Raw genomic sequence first — 17,174 nt, forward strand, 5'->3', positions numbered from 1 at the left:
CCCCTCCCAGGCCTATCCCGTCCCCTCCCCTCGGGGCTCCCGGCTGCGGCTGCGAGGAGGGTGGCAGCAGGAGCCGTGGGTGGTCTGATTCTCACCTGCGACCAGGGCCGTGGCCCCACCGCACGCACGCAGGGGAGCCGCTCGCCTGTGGCCCGGCCTCCCTCCCCTCTGCTCAGCAGTGACAGCTGACTTTTTCCTTAGACCTGTGGTCACAGACGCTTAACCAAAAGGACCATTTGACCCTGGACGGGTGCAGCTGGGCGGCATTAAGCACCTTCGCCCTGTGGTGCAGCCATCGCCGCGCCATCTGAGAACTTTGTTCCCCGTGAGAAACTCATCAGACACTAGCCCCTCCCCCTCCGCCAGCCCCTGGCGACCACCGTTCCACTCTACACACGTGACGATTCTAAGTACCCCACGGAGGTGGGATCATACAGTGTCCGTCCGTGGGGCACCGCTTAGTTCTCTTAGCGTGACGTCCCCAAGGTTCATCCCTGTCGTGCGTGTGGGCTTCCCTTCCTTTGTAGACCGAGTGCCCGCTGTTCATTCCTGCGCACGGCGGCCACGGGGCTGCCGCCACCTCTTGGCTGCGTGAACGCGGCCCTGCGCGTGGGGAGCGCAGATCCTCGCGCAGATCCTGGCGCAGCCTGCTGTCCGTTCTCCCGGGCAGACAGCCGACGTCCCTGGACCTCACAGGCCCCAGGCTGTTGGGAGGGCTTTGCCGTGTTCACTGCTTCCGTCAGGCCAGCTTCTGAGATGAGTGCTCGCTCACTATCTACCCCTTCCACAGGTGGACCCTGACCACACTCCTTGCGACAGGTCCTGTCCTGCTGGGCGCCCCACTAAACATGGCTCCCCCCAGTGTCGATCAAGGTGGAAATGCAGTTTTATGTACTAAGTCACACGGAGGGGCTGCCAGGCCAGACAGCGTAGATGCGGAAATGAGAGGTTTTACTGCCTTCTGCTTTGTTTACACCTTTGCGGGGGGAAAAGTCCCAGTATTTCATAATCCTGTTCATTCACTGAGTCTTCCCCCGCTCCCCCTGGGGCCCAGCCACATGGCGGGGGGAGAAGGGGGTAGTGAGTGCCGGCTGTGCTGACTGTCGGGGGGGGGGGGGCAGGGGGACCTTGCTGGGGAGAAGCTCCTGGAAAGAGGGGCCTGGAAGGCCGAGGGGCACATTCAGGGCAGAGGCTGAGGGTCTCAGGAATGAAGGGCTGTGGGTCGTGGGGCCGGCTGCACCCGGAGGACCAGCAGTGGCCTTGGGCACTGGGGGGTGCTGACAGTGGGGTGGGCTCCGCGGACCAGGAGGCCAGGGCACCGGGCTGTCGCCCAGCTCCCCGAGGCCCGGCCCACTTCCCTCTGTGAGATGACTTGCATTTCCACGGCTGGCCCGTCAGTCCTGCTTCTCCCTCTACTTCTCAGGCTGCCGCCTGACCGGGGGACCCTTCCTGGGGCCTCTGGTTCCCTGGGGTTGCCCCCTCACTAACTGCACTGGGCAGGGCCCTTGTGCCCCACGATGACAGAGGAGGAAACTGAGTCTGGGAAGAGCGAAGGAGCTCGCAGATGGAGGCCTTGAGGCTGGGCCTGTGGCCAGTGGGAGAAGTCACTGGCTTGGGGTCACTTGCAGCTGCACAGTCCTGGGCCGGAGTCAGCTGACCTCCCCAGGGCCACGGGACAGCTGGCCAGGAGCCACCCTCCCGGGCACCCTCTCCCTCGGGGGCGCTTGCCCCACATGAAGCCGCCCTCACCTCCCTCCTAGGAGGAAGCCAGGCCCCGCACTTCCTTTTTTGTCTGGCAGTTGGGGAAACTGAGGCCTGAGGAGAAATGGCTTCTGCAGGGTCCATGGGGCAAGAGGACCCCAATACCTGGCCTTCCACGGAGTGCAACGCAGAAGGGCTTCCTGGAGGAACCGCCCCTCCAGGGAGTCAGGGACTTCTCCACGCCAGCCCCAATGGCCCAAACTCTCCCCTAAAAAGGCCTGGGCTTACGCAGTGGCTTTTGGTGGTGATGCAAACGGCCAAGTTCAGCTGCTGTCCTTCCCCTAGCCCGCATGATTTCCAGGAAGTCATGTTGCTCTCCACTGGACTTCACCCAATGGCAGAGGCAGGAACTCTCCTGGGAATCCCAGGGCTCTGCGGGGCCGGGCCAGGGCCCAGAGGCCAGGAGGCTGCCCAAAGGACAGTCCCAGCACAGCCGGCACTCACTCTCCCCCCTCCCCCCCCCCTCCCCCATGTGGCTGGGCCCCAGAGGGAGCGGGGGAAGACTCAGTGAATGAACAAGATTATGAAATACTGGGACTTTTTTCCCCCAAAGACGTAAAGGGCCTGAAGCCTCGGTGCTGGGCTCCCCTCCTCATCGACACTCGAGAGCTCGGGGTGTCCGGACTTTGGAGAAGGAAGGCGTAACTCACACCGGTGTTTTTATTTTGTTATTTTTTAATAGATTTTTATTGATGTCAGAGAGGAAGGTAGAGGGAGAGATAGAAACATCAACGATGAGAGAGAATCATTGATCGTCTGCCTCCTGCACACCCCTCCCCCACACCCCCACTCCCTCATTGGGGATGGAGCCCACAACCCGGGCACGTACCCTGACCGGGAATTGAGCAGTGACCTCCTTATTCAGAGGTCAATGCTCACCCACTGAGCGGCACCAGCCGGGCTACATAGGGGCTGGCACGTGGTCTGGGTTTGCCAGGGAAGCTGCAGTGCCCGTGCATACAGCCAGCAGTACCTGCTCCGCTCCGGACACTGCTGCCAGCCAGGCCCTCATGAGCCACATTTGCATTTTTGCACGAATGCTCCCCATTTTACCCCAGGAGACAGAGCCCAGAGAGGTGGAGTCACTTGCCCAGAGTTACACAGCTAGGAAGGTGCCGAGCTGGGACCCCAGGCCAGGGGCGTCGGAACCCAGAAGCTGATTCCTAACTCTGCACAGAGGGAGGGAAGGAGGGAGGGAGCCGGGCACACGGTGGCTGACAGCCCCACGGCTCAGGACATTCCTCTTCCCTAAGATCCAGAGATCCAGAGATCCCCTTATTTGGGATCTGGACCCCGCTGGAGGGCTGCCCCGCCCCCAACTGCCACAGCAAAGGCAGGCTCTTGGCCTGGGGGCGCCTGTGTGTCAACCTGGGCTGTTTACACACAGGCGCCGCCAGGGAAGGACACAGAGGGAGGAACTGGAGACTTTTTACCTTATATCCTCCTTATACCTCTTTAATCTTGAACTAAGTGAATGGACCACTATCCGAAACACACCGAAGTCACAGATGAAAACATGGAACACGTTTTACTAGCCGCTAATAGGTGTGTGGTGTATCCAGCCTTGGCAGGGGGACGGCCCCAGGAGAGCAGTGGCCAGGTGTGGGCCTGACATGTCCACGTGTCTGCCCCCTCCAAGCATGTCACTACAGTAGAGGTTCCGGGGAGGCTGGGCTGTGACCTGGTGGCACCTACCCTTGGCGCTCAACTCCCAGCACATCCCCCTTGAGGCCCAGGAAGGGACCCTGCCCTCTGTGTTGCCATGGTGCCCAGGACAGAGCCACTGCCCAGCACTCTCACAGACTGGAGGGGCAAGGGCAGTGAGCAGGAGGAGGCCGGGTCCCTGTGCCTCCCCCCAGGCCTGAGCACAAACAGACACTGACCACCATGGGGGGCCGGCTGGTCTGTAGGGTTCCTAAAGGGACTTTGTGGTGGCAAAGGAAGGAAGTGAGATTGGGGAAGCAGGCTGCTCTGGGAACCAAGCACCCTCCTCTCCCCTCCTATGCTGCAGTCTTTCGCAGCAAGGGTTCAGGAATCTGGAGAAGGGCCGCGCATAAATGGGTACACTAGACAAGAGATATAAAGTTAGAAGGCATGGGGAACCAGGCGGAAACCCTTCTCTAGTGGAACGGGCTCGCCGAATCTCCGGGCCCACGGCTTTTTATTTACACACTAGGGGCCTGATGCACGATATTCATGCAAGAGTAGGCCTTCCTTCCCCTGGCTGCTGGCAAGTACCTGAGATCCAGTTTTTTCTTGCAGCCCCAGAAGGTCATCCAGAGGTCTAATTAGCATATTATGCTTTTATTATTATAGATTTTGTCCTTTAGCAAAGCAAACATACATATCAAAGGTAAGGTTTGGTAAACAGTAAAAGATTATCAGGTTAGGGGAACCCCTGAGCCATTCAGCCAACATTGTCTCCACAGAACAATTGGTGCATAGCTTTTAGCCCTTGCTAAAAGCCCCAAGGTCACCAAAACCGGTTTGGCTCAGTGGATAGAGCATCGGCCTGTGGACTGAGTGGTCCCAGGTTCGATTCTGGTCAAGGGCATGTACCTCGGTTTCGGGCGTGTCCCCAGTAGGGGGTGTGCAGGAGGCAGCTGATTGATGTTTCTAACTTTCTATCCCTCTCCCTTCCTCTCTATAAAAAATCAATAAAATATATTAAAAAAAAAAAAAAAAGCCCCAAGGTCCATCAGCCTTCTAAAGGACTTTTTGCATAATTATGACCTGCTGGTCTTATGACCTCCAGCACTCCTGGGCAGTGGTGAGGGGCCCTTCAAGGGGGGCTGTCCTCGTGTACAGGGATCCTGTGAGGTGCAGGGCCAGGCAGGAAGGGGCCTGCAGCCGTGGGGCAGGGTTCAGGCCTAGCTCTGCACTTTCCAGCCACAAGCCTGTAGGCCAGGTCCTTCACCTCTCTGTGCCTCAGTTTTTCCAGCTGTGAAACGGGGCGCTGTCTGTGACTCCCAGGCTGGGGAGGGTGACGTAAAAGCCAGCCATAAAGCCAGGCCCCTGGCCCCGCTGTGACTGCATGTTCCCAGGGGCCTGGACTGGCCATGGTCTGCAAGAAAATGCTGGGAAGACCCTGGGTGCAAGGCTGGGGGGGAACTCTGAGTGGCAGCAAACCCGAGGTGAGTGGGGCAGTGCGTGGGGAGGCCCCAGGAGGACTGAGCAGCCTCCTCAAGGTGCAGGGGGTCACTGAGGCGGACACCACGCGGTCTCCCTGAGCTTCCAGGTTCGGAGACAGGAAGTCAGAGTTTCCTGGCAGGAACTCCATGCCTGGCAGGCCTGGTGCGTGTTCCTGTGAGCCCGGCCGCGGCTGGGGGCTGGAGTCAGCTTCCCAAGGCCAAGTCGGGATGAGCCGCTCCCAACGAGGGTGCAGTTGGGGAGGCTGGGGGCCACGGGGCTGGCTGAGGTGGGGACACCCTGGGTGCTTCCGGCCCAGGGCTCTGGCCATTGGTCATTCTGGCCCAGGGGTAGGTGGGGGCTATGCCCAGGACCCTGCCACCCTCCCTGGTACCAGGTCCCATGAGGCCCTGCAGAGAGCCCAGAGAACTTGGCTCCTGTGGTCCAGGCCAAGCGTGGGCTAGGGCCTGGCTCCAGAGCTGCTTCCGGGCTTGCTGGCCAAGTTGTCTGGCTAATAAGGAAGTGTGTGTGTGAATGTGCGTGTGTGTGTGCATGTGCGTGCGTGAATGTGTGTGTGTGTGTGCGTGTGCGTGTGTCCCTGGAATGTGCTGGCCCTGGTCCACGTGGAGGACGGAGGGACTGTGCCCGTGTCTGTGGTCCTCCGGGGGCAGGACGGCCCGGCTGCGGCCCATCCAGCGGGCTCCTGGCCCTGCCTCTGCCTGGCACCCTCCTCCCTGGCGGTGCCCGCTCCTCCCTCTGCTGGCCTCCCCCCTGTGCCCATGTTCCCGGGCTCCTCCATGGACAGGGTTGTCCTGCTGTCCAACCCTGAGCTGAGGGGCCTGGAGGCGGGGCCTGCCCCGTGAAGTTTGGGGGCTCCGGCCCAGGCCCCTCTGGAGGGCATGAGGCCGTGCCCAGGGCAGCCTCCAGCCCAAGCGCAGTCCTGGGGTAAGCCCAGCCTGGGCTCGCACCCTCTGTGGGTCCCCTCCCCGTGGCTGAGGATCCAGGCCACCTGTGCAGGCACCTGGTGTGCGGCAGGGCCAGCCCACACTCTGCTGGCCGTCCCCCCCACCCCCACCCACACACACACGCACAGGACTGCTGGTCAGTGGCAGTTCTGGAATATTCCCTGCCCCACCCCCAACCTGGAACCTGAGAACTCCAACCTCTCCTCTTCCTCATTCCACCCCACCTACCCCACCCACCCCACCTGATTCCCACCAGGGAGGTCTGGGCACTCCCTCTCCCCCCCACCCCACCTCTAGCCCCTGAGCACCCATGGAGGGGGCAGCCCCTGGTACCTGCTCCCACCCCCTGCGGCCCCACCCGGACTCAGCCCTGGCTGTGCTGCAGCCCCGGGGAGGGAGCAGGTACCAGGGGCTGCCCCCTCCATGGTTGCTCAGGGGCTCTGCTCAGTGCCGGTCTGCAGTGCGGGAGGTGGGCCCGGAGGGTCTGGAGACGCACTGGCCCCTGGTGCGGCCCTGCGGCCTTTCAGGACCCTCGGCCTGTGCTTGGGAGACAACTTCCTCGGGCTCCCGAGGGGCCTGGCTCCAGAGGGGTAAGCTGAGGCCCAGCAGGGAAGTCCTGCCCCCTGCAGTTACCTGCTCCCTCCCGCAGTCATGGTCAGGGCCAGGCTGAGAGCCAGTGGGGCCTTCTGTGCGGGGGGGGGGGGGGGGGGGGGGCGCGGGGGGCGGGAAGGAGGGGAGGCCTCTACTGCTGCCTGTCTCCTGTCAACCCCTCACCTCCATGCCCAGGTTCCTGCCAAGCTGAGGTTGCCAATGCAAATGGGGTTCCCAGCAGCCTCGCCCAAAGGCTGGAGTCAAATTTCAGTGCCGCTTTTGGCTTTTGGTGAGAGGATGGGGTGAGGAGGGTGCAGGTGCCCAATGGAGGGATCTCCTTTCAGCGCCCCCTCCGAGGCCAGGCCTGTGGCGTCAGCCCCCCTCCCCCCCCCCCCCCCGCAGGGTCTCACTTGCCTGGCAGGAGCCCCACAGCCTGAAGTCCCTCGTGTCTAACCCAATCCCTTACGCTGCACAACAAACCTTGGCGGTTCCTTGTCTCCCGGGCCCCCCGCTGAGTGGGGCTCCCAGCACCTGAGGGCGGGAGCCTGTTTTGCCGGCAGCCACAGGTGTGGGCCTTCCCAGCTCTGGGCCTGCCTCCGTCTCTGCATCCACGAAATGGGGCCACAGAGCCTTCCCTGGCACACGGGCCCAGACCTGCTCCCGGCCACCTCGGCCTGCCTTTCTTAGGGGAACACCATTGTAATTCGTGTTTATTTTTTAAAAATATATTTTATTGATTTTTTAACAGAGAGGAAGGGAGAGGGATAGAGAGTTAGAAACTTAGATGGAAGAGAAACATCGATCAGCTGCCTCCTGCACACTCCCCTACTGGGGATGTGCCCGCAACCAAGGTACATGCCCCTTGACCGGAATCGAACCTGGGACCCTTCAGTCCGCAGGCCGACGCTCTATCCACCGAGCCACACCGGTCAGGGCTCGTGTTTATTTTTCAAAACTCTGTGTCTCGTGCTCAGACAGGGGTGGTGCCGGGCAGCAGGGACGGGAGCCCCTGCCCCACGCTCCCCCGCAAATGCCTGAAATGCCTCTCTCACTGCTGTCCCTTCTGGCCCAGCGGCCACGCGTGGCTGAGGATGGAAGTTTCATGACTCAGTGCTTAGACGGGGCAGGGCTGGGAGTGCCTCCCTGGCCCGGGGGACAGTGGCTGAGCCGCCACCTCCTGCAGCGCCCCCTGAGGTCAGCTCTGCTCCCCGGAGCACTAGATGCAGGTGATGAGCAGGTCCACGGAGGCGGGCACCGGGATCTCCGCAAAGAGCACGTGGCCCCCCGCGGGGCCGGCGGGGCCCGCGCTCAGCAGGTCCTGGGCGCGCTGCAGGAGGCGGTGGTTCCGCCCGCGGCCCAGGCGGCGCAGCGCCAGGATGGCCAACACGTGCTCCCGCCTGCAGAGACACGGGCCCTGGTTGGAGACCCAGCACCTCCAGGGTCACCCCAGGCCCCGGGTGAGGGGAACCCCTGCTGGGGCTGGTCTGAGAGAGGGGGGGAGGGACGGGGGGCGGGGCAGTGCTCCTGGAGGAGCTGGCTGGCTGTGGAGGGTCCGGCAGGTGGAGAGAAGGGGCCGCCAGCTGGGGTACGGCCTAGGCAGAGGTTCAGGAAACGCTGGGGTGGGGAGGAGCGAGGGAGGAGGGATGCGTATGCAGAGGGCGGCGGGCCAGGAGCATCACGGGCCTGGGAAAGGAGGGCCGTCTTGAGAGCACTGTGCCGGGAGCCCAGCCAGGCAGCAAGGAGAAAGGCCGGTGGAGGCGGGGGTGGAGGAGGCCTTGTTAGTCACCCCTTCCCGGCCAGGGCACCCCGCCTCCAGGAGCTTGGGAGGGCAGGGCCACTGAGGGTAGGGGAACCCCACGGGGCCAGGAGGGGAGCCCCAGAGCGCTGAGGGTGGCCACTCTGAGTCAGTCAGAGAGACAGAGCCAACTGGGCAGGAATGCTCCCCGCTTGGGGCTCCGGGAAGGACCCTGCACCCTACCATCCCATCTCCAAGGCCAGGAGCTGGGATTTCCATGGTTTGATGACTCACCCCTCCCCCGGGCCCCCCCCCAATCAAAGTCTCTTTCCTCCTGGCAGGGCTTCCAGAGCGGGGTTTGTTCCCCAAAACTCCCCCGCGGGGGTGGGGAGGACATGTCTCCACCATCAGACACTGAAGAGGGCCCGGACCCCGCTCAGATTCCAGGAGTACCCCATCCCACCACAGGACTGAGTGAAAGCCACAGAGAGTAGATGATGAGGTAGGGAGCCCCCTTTCCAGGCGCCCCCCTCCCATGAGCTCGCATCACCCTCGGGCTCCTCACCTGCCCACCTAAGCCTCAGGGATGGGGCCCTTGGGAAGGCACGAAGGACCCGCCCCAGGGCCCGCAGCGCTGTGGGAACCCTGGGCAGCCGCAGGGTACAGACCTGATGTCGGGGTAGCTCCCGATGAGCGCCTCCAGGTGCCGCTGGATGTCGTCTTTGTGGGTCTCACCCAGGATGTCAGCCACGCACGGGATCGCCTGGTCCAGCCACGTGGCCTCCGAGCCCTGCGGAGGCAGGGAGTCGAGCCTGTGGGGCTGGCCACCTCCCGGGGACCCCTTTGCGGCCCTGCCTGCAGCCCCTCCATCGTGCACCGCTGGCCTTTCGCAGCCCCCACCGCGACCCCTTCCTGGGGTAGACGGGCCACAGCACAGCAGCCATCACCTGCCCTGACAGGGACAGCTCAGGGTCTCCCCGCCTCTGCTCAGAGGGTAAACTGAGGCCCAGCCGGGAGTGCTGCCTGGAGTCAGGCCCGCAGCCAGGCGAGGGTGGATGTGTGGGGAGGAGGCCCTCCGCTCCCCAGGCGGGAGGTCGGGTGGAGGGAAGGCCTCCCACAGCCCCGCCCATCAGATGCAGTTGCCACCCTCGCTCTGGGAGCCCCACACAATGTATGTAAATATATGCAAATGTATGCGCCGCGCCGCCCCGGCCCCGCCCCTCTCGCAGAGGCCCAGCTGTGAGTAAAGAGCCCGCGGCCCCAGAACCCGCCGAGGGGAGGGGAGGGGAGGGGAGGGGAGGGGAGGCGAGGCCGGCAGGCAGCCGCTCACCAGGCCCCGGAAGGTGTCGCCGATGGCCTGGGCGTCCTGGCCCATCTTCTGGGAGCCGGTCAGGCGCTCGGCGCCCCGGAGCCGCTCGCGTGGCCTCAGCGCCTGCGCCAGGTACTCGCGGACCACGTAGCGGTGCGCCTCCTGCAGAGTCTCCTGGGGGGGGGGCGGGGCGGGTCAGGGGTCAGGGTCAGGGTCAGAGTCCAGGCTTTGGGCAGGAACCCACCAGGGCCACGCTCCTCCCAAGTACCTGGGCGCGAGGTGGCGCCACGCGCTCCAGGTGGCCGGCAAAGGCCACCACCTTGTCCATGAGGGGCCGCAGCGCGTCCTGCGTCAGCCAGGCCTTGGTGCACAGGAGCCTGAAGAGCGGCTGGGCGAGGACGAGGGGGGTCTTCCAACTGTGCCCCCCAGCCACTAGCGCCTCCCCTGGGAGCCGTGCGGGGCTCCTGACAGCCAGGCAGGCGAGGCCAGTCTGTCAACAGGAAGAAACCCTGGGGGTCTCTCTGACCCCCTTCTCCACACAGTGGCCGGGCACCCCTGCTGCAGTCATGCCTCCGGGGCTTTCCCAGGAACCGTGGGCTCCAGGGGCTCGGGTTTGGGGTTGAGCCTGCAGCCAGGTCTTGCTGGGTAAGGGGCCTGGTTTCTTTCTTTTTTATTTGATTTTATTTTTATTTATTTTTTTAAGTGATAACGTTTTTAAATATATATATATTTATATATCTTGATTTCAGAGAGGAAGGGAGAGAGAGAAACATCAATGAGAGAGAATCATTGATTGGCTGCCTCCTGCACACCCCCTACTGGGGATGGAGCCTGCAACCCAGGCATGTGCCCTTGACCAGAATCGAACCCAGGACCCTTCAGCCTGCAGGCCAGCACTCTGTCCACTGAGCTAAACCGGCTAGGGCTCTTCTTTTAAAAAAATATTTTATTAATTTCAGAGAGGAAGGGAAAGGGAGAGAGAGGTAGAAACATCAATGAGAGAGAATCATTGATCGGCTGCCTGCTCCAGGCCCCACACTGGGGATGGAGCCTGTAACCTGGGCATGTGCCCTGACCAGGAATCGAACCATGACTTGGTTCCTAGGTCGATGCTCAACCACTGAGCCACACTGGCCGGGCAGGCCTGGTTCCTTGACCTACAGTCTCCAGGAAGTGGAGACTGACCATCCCTGCCCAGCTGGGTCCTCGCCTGGGTCACCTGCCCCACACCGCCCCTGAAACTGCCCCTGGAGTAAATGAATGCTGTGACTTGGGCCCCAGACCCCAGGGTGCAGGGGCCACTCCCTGGGTGTGGAAAGTGGGCAGAGGGGCCCGTGCCACTCACCTGCACGTCGTGCTGCAAACCCTGGAGCAGCCGCTTCTGGAAGATGCCGGTGGCAGCCACGAGGGGCTGCTCCAGCTCCGTGAAGGCTCCTGGGAACCTGGCCAGAAGGTTGGTCCTGGGGAGGGGCCAGGACAGGTTACTAAGTAGCAAGGGTGGCGGACAAGGCCTGGCATCAGTCATGCGGGCTAGGTGCCATGCAACTTCATCCCTTAGACTATAATGCAAAGGGCCTGGGGCCACGCAAGGTAGGAACCCTGGGAGCAGAGCCAAGTGAGGGCACGGCACCAAAGCCCCAGGAGCCAGTCATGGGAGCGCAGTGCATGGGGGGCATGGGGGGGCTGGGGGGGCCCCACTGCACGCAGAGCGCCCCTGCGGCAGCTCTAGGCCAACCCGGGATAGTGCAGCCCAGCCCAGCCTGGCACAGGGGCCCTCCTTGGAGCCTCAGGACCGCCCCCCTGAAGGTGCCAATGTCCCATTTCCGTGTGGAGGCAGTTGAGGGCTAGGCTATGCCCAGTGCAGGGACACAAAGGGCGGCTAAAATGCCATCAGGGCTGGGCCAGAGGCTACCTGCCCAGGGGTAGAGAAGGGTCCCTGGGGCTGAACGGACAAGCCGGACCCAGATCAGAGACAAGAGAGTCGTTTCTCACTGTGGTCTTGCTGTGGATTCCCGAGTCCGGCTGCAGCACGTACTGGCTGCAGACGGTGGGCAAGTGGCATTTCTTTTCTAAGCCTCTCAGTACACACAGTGCACGGGGGGCATGTGTCCCTCTGGGTCCCTCTCAGGACACAGGGACGCCGCCCTTGGGTGAAATGCACCGGCGGGTAAAGCACTGGCACGGTGCCTGGCACATCCCCAGTGTTCCTGAAGCCGCTATGCACGGACCCCCGAAGGCACTGAGTCCCAGGGAGCCGTGGTCTGACCTCCACGGGAGAGGTCAGGAAAGGAGGCGCAGAAAGCGGAAGTGACTTATCTCAAGGCACGCAGCCAGCAATGGCCGAGCTGGGATCTGAACCCAGGACGGCTCAGTCTGTGTCCACAGTTGCTGGCTGCCCTGCAGCAGCGGTGCCTCCACAACGGAGGACACTGAGCCTTGGCCTGGGGTTGAAGGCACAGAATGGGGGCAGCACTGCCTGCCCAGAGGGAGGGCCTCTGGCTTCGGGGGGGCAGAGGGACCCAGGCCCCACGCCCAGCATAGCCTCGCTTCCCAGAAAGGGGAGTGTCCTAAGGAGAAAGAAGGCTGCTGGGAAGCAGGGAGGAGAGAAATGGAGCCACATTGGCAGGATGTGGGCCGGGTTGGCAACAGACAGAGACCGCCGGCTGGAACGTCTCAGCCGCTGCTCAGCCTTGGAACTCTCTGCATCTCTTCCGGGAACTCGGCTCCGCGGTGCCCAGGGGGCCCACAGCGGGGACCGGGGCAGGTGAGGGGCATTTCTGGAGGCCTCCCGGGAATTCCCCCTTATGCCGGGGTTCAAATTTGTCTCCTTTGCATGCGCCTTCCGTGTCCCGATTTCCAGAGTTCGCGCGCCCCCTGCTGACCGTGCTGGGCACCGCGCCGAGGAGGAGCGGGAGACCCACCTGAGCTCCTCGAAGGCGTTGATGTAGGCGCCCAGGTGCGGCTCGCTCACCGCCTCCGACTCCAGAAAAGTCTTTTCAAACCTGTGGGCGGGGAGCGCAGAGGCCTTGGGGGGCCTTCCTGGCCGCGCTAGGACCCGGGTCCTCCTTCCCTTCAGGACCACCCTCCCCTCCAGTCCCCATCCAAACTCCGGGCCTTGGGATGAGGCTGCCCCCCCACACACACGTGTCCGGATCGCCCACTCTGAGCAAACAGGCTGGGCTCTACCCGGGGAGACACCACCCACCCGCCCTGGCCGAGGATGGCGCGCACCTGGGCAGGAAGTGGCCGAGCGCCCGCGCGCAGATCCGCAAGGTGGTGGCCTCCAGCTCCGCCGAGATGGCCCCCGCCGCCTTCACGTGCTCTGCCACCAGCTGGGAGCGAGGCCATGCGTGAGCCCGCCTCTGAGCCCTGGACCCCGAGGCCCCAGTCCCCCAGCTAGTGGCTCCAGCCCGCCCTGCTGTCTCACATCTCGGCTCCAGCTTCCAGCCGCCTCAGCGTGGGGGCCAACTGGGAGCTGTGGCCTGGCGTTCCCTGCCTGGCCATCCTCCCCACGTGGGCCTTCAAGCTCCCGTCTGAGTTGGGGAGGGGGTACTGGATTTTATAGCTTTTGGTGTCCTTACTTCGAGGGGGACACCCAAACACCGCCTGGGGCCCAACACAGGTCCCCGCCTCAGCCCCCCCCCCCCCCACCGGGCCGCACCATGTGGATGTCGATGGACAGCGACGAGTGGTACCGGCCTTGCAGCACCTCTGGGGCCACGGCGGCTGCCCAGCGGCTCTGCTCCAACTTCAAGATGCTCTCGAAGCAGCTGGCGATCTTGGTCTTGGGGGGGAAGGGGGTGGGGAGGGCGGGGAAAGGGCGCGGTGAGACCCTCCCGGGAGGAGATCGGTGTCCCCTACTTCAGGAGCCGCACCGCGCGTCCTTGGGGACAAGGGCCACCTCGCCAGGGCTCAGGCCGCGGGGAGCCCTGCATGGCGATTCTGGGCAGCCTGGGCGCTCAGCGTAGGCCCGCCCCCTGCCGTCTAGCCACGCCCCGCCTCACCTCTAGGAAGCTGGTGTAATCGCTCTCCAGTTGGGCCCACACTTCTGGGGCCAGGAGCGGGGGCAGTGGCTCCGTGGACAGAGTCAGGTCCGGAGCGCCCAGGAAATCAGGACTGGAAGGCAGGACGGGGGTGATGAGGCAGCGGCTGCCCCCCACGCCCCACTGGCTGGGCTCAAAGGGTAACACTATCACCACCATCCCCGCAGAGCCCCAAACCTGGGTCTCCAATCTCACCCCGCCTCACCCCCAAGCTTCTCCCTGCCGGGGTTCCTGGCTCCGGTCCAATCAGCTGTGTGCGCACAGAACGCACAGGAACGGCTTCCACGTGGACCTTGGCCAGGCCGCCTCGGAAGTGACCTCTACCCTCATGGTCGGAGTCCACCCCAAACTGAGCTCTAAGCGGCCCAGTGCCACGCAGCTCAGGCACCTGTCGCTCTCCAGCCCACCCCAGGGAAGCCCAGAGAGGGGCGCGTGTCTCTGAGAACACACCCAGGACCCTCCCCCCACGCGCTCTCCCGCCTGTGGCTGCGGGCGCTCAGCCAGAGGTGATCCACCCGTCACCCTGCAGAGCCGGGGTGGGCCGGCCTGTGTCCTGCTCCTCGGGGGCATCGGAGGAGAGCCTGAGGGTAACATCCAACCCACCCGAGCAGTGTGAGCCCGCATTGCGTCCTGCCTGGAGGGTGCCCTTTTCTGAGTCGCCTAGAGGCACCCTGAGGACTAGCATAGGCCCTCTAGCTGGGTTCCCTGCCCAGGTAGGAACGTCCCCCTGGCGCTCTCCAGTTTGGGGAGCCGGCGCCTGGGTGGGCCTGGTGAAAACACTGGTAGGGCACACCGGGGCCTAGAACCGGAGGCAAGGATCCGAGAGCCTTCGGGACTCCCCCGCCATCACCAGCCCGCGCCCAGGAAGGAAGGGCAGGAGGAGGGGCCGCCCCTGTGGCCGCCGGGGGCCCTCACCTGCCGTAGACATTGGCGGCCCAGTCCAGCAGGATGTAGAGCTGCTCGCAGCCGCGGGCGTCCCGCGCGAGCTCCTGGAGGCGCTGGGCCACGGCGCCGTGGTAGGCGCGCAGGTAGGTCTCCCAGGCCGGGAAGCCGGCGGCCGCGTACGCGGGCTGCACCTCCAGCCGCACTTTCTGCAGGTCGCGGCGAACCAGGCCGCCCAGCTCGGCCAGCAGGCGCGCCAGGCCCGACGCCCCCTCCGCGGCCTCCCCGGCCTCCCCGGCGCCCGCCCGCTGCACGCGCTCCTGCGCGCTCCGCCGCACCGCGTCCTCCCAGTGCTGGCGCCAGCGGCGCGGCGTGCGCAGGAAGTCGCCGTCGGCGGGGGAGCCCGGGTGGGCCTCCTCCTCGGCGCGCACGACGTGGGCCAGCTCGGCCAGCGCGTCCGCGGCCACGCCGTCGGGGCCCAGCGTTTCGCGCACGATGGCGCGGATCTCCGCGCCCAGCCCGTCGTAATGCAGGCACACGTCCATGGCCCGCCGCGCGAAGCCCGTGGGGTCGTGCTCGAAGGTGTGCGACGCTTTCTCCGCCACCAGTCGCGTCTCCAGGCGCTGCAGCTGTTCGAAGGCCGCCAGCAGCTGCCACTCGGTGATGAGATCCGCCACGGATTTGCCTTTTCGCCAGGAGGCAGGAGAGGGGCAGTGAGGGCGCCTGCAGCCCCCAGTCTGACCCCGGAGCGGCGCTGCCTGGCCCCAGAGCTCGGCTGAAGGCCGCTCCAGGAGCAACATCCCCAACCGCCGGGACCCCCAGAATCACGTTTGAAGAGGCAGAACCCCAGGCCCAAGCCTGGCTGCAGACAGCATGTGGATCAGCCCCTGCACCCCCCCTCCGCCCCTGCTCCCGCCACCCCAGCGCTGCTGAGCCTCATCTGGGCCTCAAGTGCAGCCCCTCCTGCAGGTCCAGGGGTCAGACTGCAACGCCCAGGCTGCTGCTCCTGCTCGGGGCCAGCCCCCGCTCTGGGAGCCGCTACCTCCCCCTGTTCCCCCTTCAGGGCCCAGCACCTGTGTGTCCTCTCCTGGGCCCCTCCAGGCCACCGTGGCTCCCAGCAAGCTCTGTGACCCCGTGACCTAAGAGGGCGGGGCCTTGCCCATCACTCTGGTTGGGCCAGGAGCCAGGGAGGCTGGAAGAGGCCAGGGCTCTGGAGCCGCAAATCTGCATTCAAACCCCATTTCTCCCCGTCCCAGCTGTGAGCCGTGAGAGTCACTTCATCTCTCTGAGCCTCCCTCTCCTGCGCCATTGGAAATGCCAGAGGAATTTAAAATGCAACTGTGCGGGGGTGGGGGGCAGCCCGCCAGGCCCCGGCTCCGCTGTCCGCCCTCTGGCCTCAGTTTCCTCCCAGACTTAGTGCTGTGGGTGCAGCCCTCACCTGCCTCGGGTTCCGGCTCCTCCGGCTCCTCCCTGGGGGAAGCCTGCCGGCCGACACCGTCAGTGGCCCTGGAGGGCTCCTCGGGGCCGTGGCCCGGCCCTGGCACAGCAGGGGCCTGGCACTGGCCCACAGCTGGCCTGTCGTCCTGGGAGCGCCGCAGGGACCGGAACAGGAAGCGGGAGCTGCGGCGGAGCAGGCCTGGGTCCTCCTCCGAGGCGCGGCCCGCGGCCCGCTGGCTCACCCGGGAGAAGGCCCGCCGGAAGGTGCCCAGGCCTGGCACCAAGGCCTCCCGCTGGGCGCTGGGCGCTTCCCCGCTGCTTGCCCGCCGAGTGCCCTGCGCGGGGGGCGGTGGCTCCCCGGGCTCCTTGGGGCTGTGCAGCTCCAGCGCAGCGGCCGCTGTCCGAGGTGTGGTCAGCATCGCAGCCGCAGGAGAGCTGGGGACGAAGAGGAGGCGCAGGAGGCCTGAGGGTGCCCGGCCACGGGGAGCGGCACAGAGCCCATGAGCGCCCTGCGGGGCCTGGTGGGGGCCCAGCCGCGGGGTCAGGGAAGCTTCCCCCAGGAGGTGAGCCCCGGGCTGTCAAAATGGCGTGTCACCAGGCAGCTCTCAGGCCAGTGCTGTGTGCCAGGCTGCAGCCAGCGCGGAGAGGTAGCCACTTCCTCCAGGAAGCCCCCCGGACACCCCCTCCAGGGCTCTCCCCCAGGTGCCCGTCCTCACCGCTCTGCCAGGCCAGACCCTCCAGCAGAGTTGGCGAGGGGAAATGGGCATGCAGTTCCCGGGGCCCAGCCCGAGCCACGGTCCCCTGGGCTGGACCCAGCAACCACATCCAGGACTTCCTGGACCGCAGGTCCTCAGGCCTGAAATGCCAACCACCACCGCAGCGTTCACCGCCCCCCAGGTCCAGCTCACCCCACGCGGCCTGCCAGGCCTAACTGCTTCTGCTCAAGGGGCACTCAGACCCTCCTGGGAGGCCCCTTTCCCAGGGGAGTCGGAACCAGAGGGAGGAGGGGTCAGCTTGAGGGCATTGGAGGAGGCAGCTTATCGGGGACTCGCAGCAGGCCGGGGGAGTGGTGGGAGGGGCCCTGGTCTATATTTAACTAGGAGCTGGGGGTGCCCAAGGCAGTTTCTCACCCATTACATCTGCCCCCATAGCAGGGGAGAAGAGGGTCCCTAGGCTCTGGGGGTGCAGACCAGAGGCTGGCCCTGCCCACCCAGAGCTTGGGTTGCCCCCACCCAGGCCCCCAGGCTCTGGCACATTCCCTTTCAGCCAGCACGGCTGTGCGTGGCTTCCAGGCTCTGGGTTAAGCTCTGGGAGGGAGAGGA

General features: G+C 64.8%; 1 protein-coding gene across 1 annotated transcript; it reads right to left on the reverse strand.

Annotated features, from left to right (window-relative positions):
- Nucleotides 1–7,346: 7,346 nt before the first annotated feature.
- On the reverse strand, nt 7,347–16,305 carry EXOC3L4 (exocyst complex component 3 like 4). The gene is made up of 11 exons (XM_028135604.2): nt 15,854–16,305; nt 14,449–15,100; nt 13,495–13,606; nt 13,152–13,274; nt 12,722–12,822; nt 12,412–12,492; nt 10,836–10,950; nt 9,759–9,878; nt 9,512–9,664; nt 8,850–8,971; nt 7,347–7,843 (listed from the first exon to the last, which is right to left on the reverse strand). The coding sequence occupies exons 1-11, from the start codon at nt 16,269–16,271 to the stop codon at nt 7,663–7,665; spliced, it is 2,178 nt and encodes a 725-aa protein (XP_027991405.2). The 5' UTR covers nt 16,272–16,305; the 3' UTR covers nt 7,347–7,662.
- Nucleotides 16,306–17,174: the final 869 nt, after the last annotated feature.

Source organism: Eptesicus fuscus, chromosome 5, assembly GCF_027574615.1.
Source record: "Eptesicus fuscus isolate TK198812 chromosome 5, DD_ASM_mEF_20220401, whole genome shotgun sequence".
Taxonomy (NCBI): domain Eukaryota; kingdom Metazoa; phylum Chordata; class Mammalia; order Chiroptera; family Vespertilionidae; genus Eptesicus; species Eptesicus fuscus.